The following is a 3,187-nucleotide window of genomic DNA, read 5'->3' on the forward strand; positions in this document are numbered from 1 at the left end:
GAGACATTTAGGAGAAGCTTTTAAGGGTGTGAAAAGTGAAGGTTTAGGCTACAAGAGGTAACCCATGCTTTACAAAATCTATTTTCTTACCTATATGATGATTTCTTGACTTTTACTTGTAATTTTGTTATGAAATGTGAGTTTTGATGCATTGTCTTGTGAGAATGCATATCTAGAGCAAGTCTTGTGAGAATGCATTGTCTTGTAATTAGTATTCTTGTATGCCATTGCTTGGCTATTTCTTGGGTTCAAGTCATATTGTTGCATTTTGTGAGATTTTGGGTGTTTTGGACTTGAATTTGGACTTGTTGTTGAAAATCCCCGAAGGGATATCTTGGTGTACATAGTGGTACCCGCGGGCGGAACAGCGGGCAGAGCTCCACTCACCGCCCCACCTGCGGGGAACAAGCTTGTGGGTTGGTGTACTTGCTGGCGGAACCACGGGTGGAGGTCCACCCGTGGCCCCACCCGCGGGGTACATATTTGGTGATGTTCGGGGATTTGTTCCCCGTGATTCTTTTGACTCGGTAATTGATGTTCTGACTTCCCGATGTTGTTTGTTGGGCTATTTGGGTGTCTTCTTGATGTTTCGTATGTCTAGAACGGTATGTTAAAAATCTGTGTAGGATTTGGTGTCTTGAATCATGCTAAGTGTTTAACTTTGTAATTCGTTGAACCATGATGAGTCTAGTATGTTCTTCGGAACTATGTTTGGTTTACCCGTTTGATAAGCATGCTAGTTTGATGTTGAAATGCTAGTGTGTGCAGTTTGTTCTTCCCTTTTGAGAATGACAACTTGTGTTGATCATCATTTGAAGTCGGATTGTAATCCTTCCTTGTTGAGTATGGTTTCATATCTTCGTTGTGATCCATTGATTGATTCCTGTGATGAAAGTGTGTGTATTGGTTGTACCTTGATTGCACGGTTAGTGGTATGGGACATTAATCACTAAGGTGTAAATGTGGTCCTCGTGGTGGCCATGAAATGATATTGGAGTTGTAATCTGGGCTTCAGGCTCATAATTTGGGCTTCAGGCTCATATGTTGGCGGTTATGTAATTGAAATGAACGGTACCCTCGTGTACTGCGAGATCGGTGGAAATGTTGGAGGTTGTTGGAAGGGGAACGACGGTTCCCGGAGGCATAAGGTTGGACTCAGAAGTACAGGGGTTCTCGGAGGTAATGGTTGGAACTGTAATAAGGCCGGGGGTAGCCATAAGGTTGGAACAGGGCATAAGGTTGGAATGTCTATCCTTTTCTGAGGAGCATGTCGAGTGGTACTCTACTTTGTGATCAGTAGAATACACCTCGAGTTGAACTTGTTTACTGTTGTTGTCCTTGTCTTGATGTTTTCTACTTTGTGATCAGTAGATTACATCTTGAGCTGTGTTGAGTTGTACTGTTGTTGTTCTTGTCTTGATGTTGTCTTGGGATGTTGATTTCCCTTGTTCTTTTTGAGAGTGGAATAGTTTTACAGGTTACTTCTCTCTATGACTTTTGAACTGATATATACTGTATTCCGTTTCGAAAATGGTATTGTATTATACTATCTATATATGCTATATAATGCGTATTGATGGGTTACCAGCAATATTCGCTGACCGGGCGTCGTCCCTTTTCTTTATGTGCTTTACAGGTCCTGAGTAGATTTGGCGAGCGCGTTAGCGGTTGGTTGTAGTATAGCTCCCTTGTCTATGTAGATAGTGTTTTGGGCCTGTGTGCCATGGTTATGTTAAACAAGATAGATTGTTGGCTTTAGACTTGCCTGTGCATCCACATTGAGGTAGATGTGGCATAGCACTTCCTGGTTTTCCCGTTTTAATCTAAGACTTCCGCTGTTGCTTACGTTTTATGATACCTATTAGTTGTTTTGCCTTACATATTTAAGTTTTAAAAATTTCATGAAAATCGGGGGTGTTACAATGTGTGCCTTGATGATTAGATATTTACCTTTGAGATTTAAGTTTTAAAAATGTTGAAAAGTCCGGGGTCTTACAGTTGGTATCAGAGCCTAGGTTTGAGCCTAAGATGTTAAGAGTTGGACTTTAAGAAGTTAAGTGTGGTTTGAGACCATAAGTTGACCTTTAAGTACCTAAGTGTTTAGGACTTAGGATTATTAAGACGCGTGGTGAGTTGTGAGTTGCTTGTTGTTTGTTGTGTTTGTTCCGTTGCTTCTGTTTAGTTTTAGCGTTCTCGTCTTTAGCGCCGGGTATGGGTGCGCAGTTTGTTTGTGCCTACCGTAACCGTGTTGTTTCTGTAGAATCTCGTTATGGCTCCGCCTCGTCATCGTGCCCGTACCCCAGAGATGCCGACCAACGAGCAGCTGGCTCGGAACTTGTAGCTTCTGACCCAAACGATGTAGATGCTGAGTGAGGCCCTGTTGCACAACGACAACCCTCCCCTGCCACCACCTGCTGGGAATCGAGACATGGGTCGTTTAGTTTCGGGGCATAGGCCGCCTGTTTTTGCTGGAGAGGAAGATCCGGTGCTGCTTGAAGAGTGGATCAGGTCCTTGGACAAGATCTTCGCTGTTGTGGGTTTCCTAGAAGACCGCTGCGTGGAGTTGGCTTCTTTTTACTTTAGCCACGAGGCCGACCTCTGGTGGGTGCACGAAGGTCCAGCGTGCCAAGAAGAGCCTGGATTCGATTGGTCAGCTTTGAAGGACAAGTTGAGGGAGATGTTCTACCCATCTCACGTTAGAGTGGCAATGTACGAGGAGTTCTTACATCTTCAGCAGGGGTCGTCATCTGTGGTGGAATACCACAAGCGCTTCCTCGAGCTAGCCCGTTTTGCTCGGATGTTGGTTCCCACCGAGCTGGCAAAGGTGGAGAAGTTTGTGGCAGGGCTCAACTACGAAGCCCGGAAAGCTTTGACGGTGAGCATGCTTAAGCCTAGCTGAGCGCAGCAGATCTGTATCATGTGCAACTGTAACACCCCCATTTTTCATAACCAAATTTCCCTTAATTTTTTTTTCTTAATTTACAATTTACTAAAATCATAGCGGAAGCATTAACTAATCAAAAGAAAATGGGTGTTACCGCCACACTTAGGCAACCCACAACCTAAGTGCTAAGGCTAAATTTACAACTTACGATAAACAACTCAAGATATGTACTAGTACAAAAACATCTAACAATCCAACTGTCTAACTAATAAATGATATCTCTAGGTGGTTTGCTCGTTCTCA

General features: G+C 43.5%; 1 protein-coding gene across 1 annotated transcript; it reads left to right on the forward strand.

Moving 5' to 3' along the window:
- The first annotated feature begins 2,362 nt into the window (after positions 1-2,362).
- LOC109180203 lies at positions 2,363-2,899 on the forward strand. Its single transcript, XM_019329715.1, has one exon. The coding sequence runs from the start codon at positions 2,363-2,365 to the stop codon at positions 2,897-2,899; it is 537 nt and encodes a 178-aa protein (XP_019185260.1).
- Positions 2,900-3,187: the final 288 nt, after the last annotated feature.

This window comes from Ipomoea nil, unplaced genomic scaffold, assembly GCF_001879475.1.
Source record: "Ipomoea nil cultivar Tokyo-kokei standard unplaced genomic scaffold, Asagao_1.1 scaffold0099, whole genome shotgun sequence".
In the NCBI taxonomy this organism is placed as follows: domain Eukaryota; kingdom Viridiplantae; phylum Streptophyta; class Magnoliopsida; order Solanales; family Convolvulaceae; genus Ipomoea; species Ipomoea nil.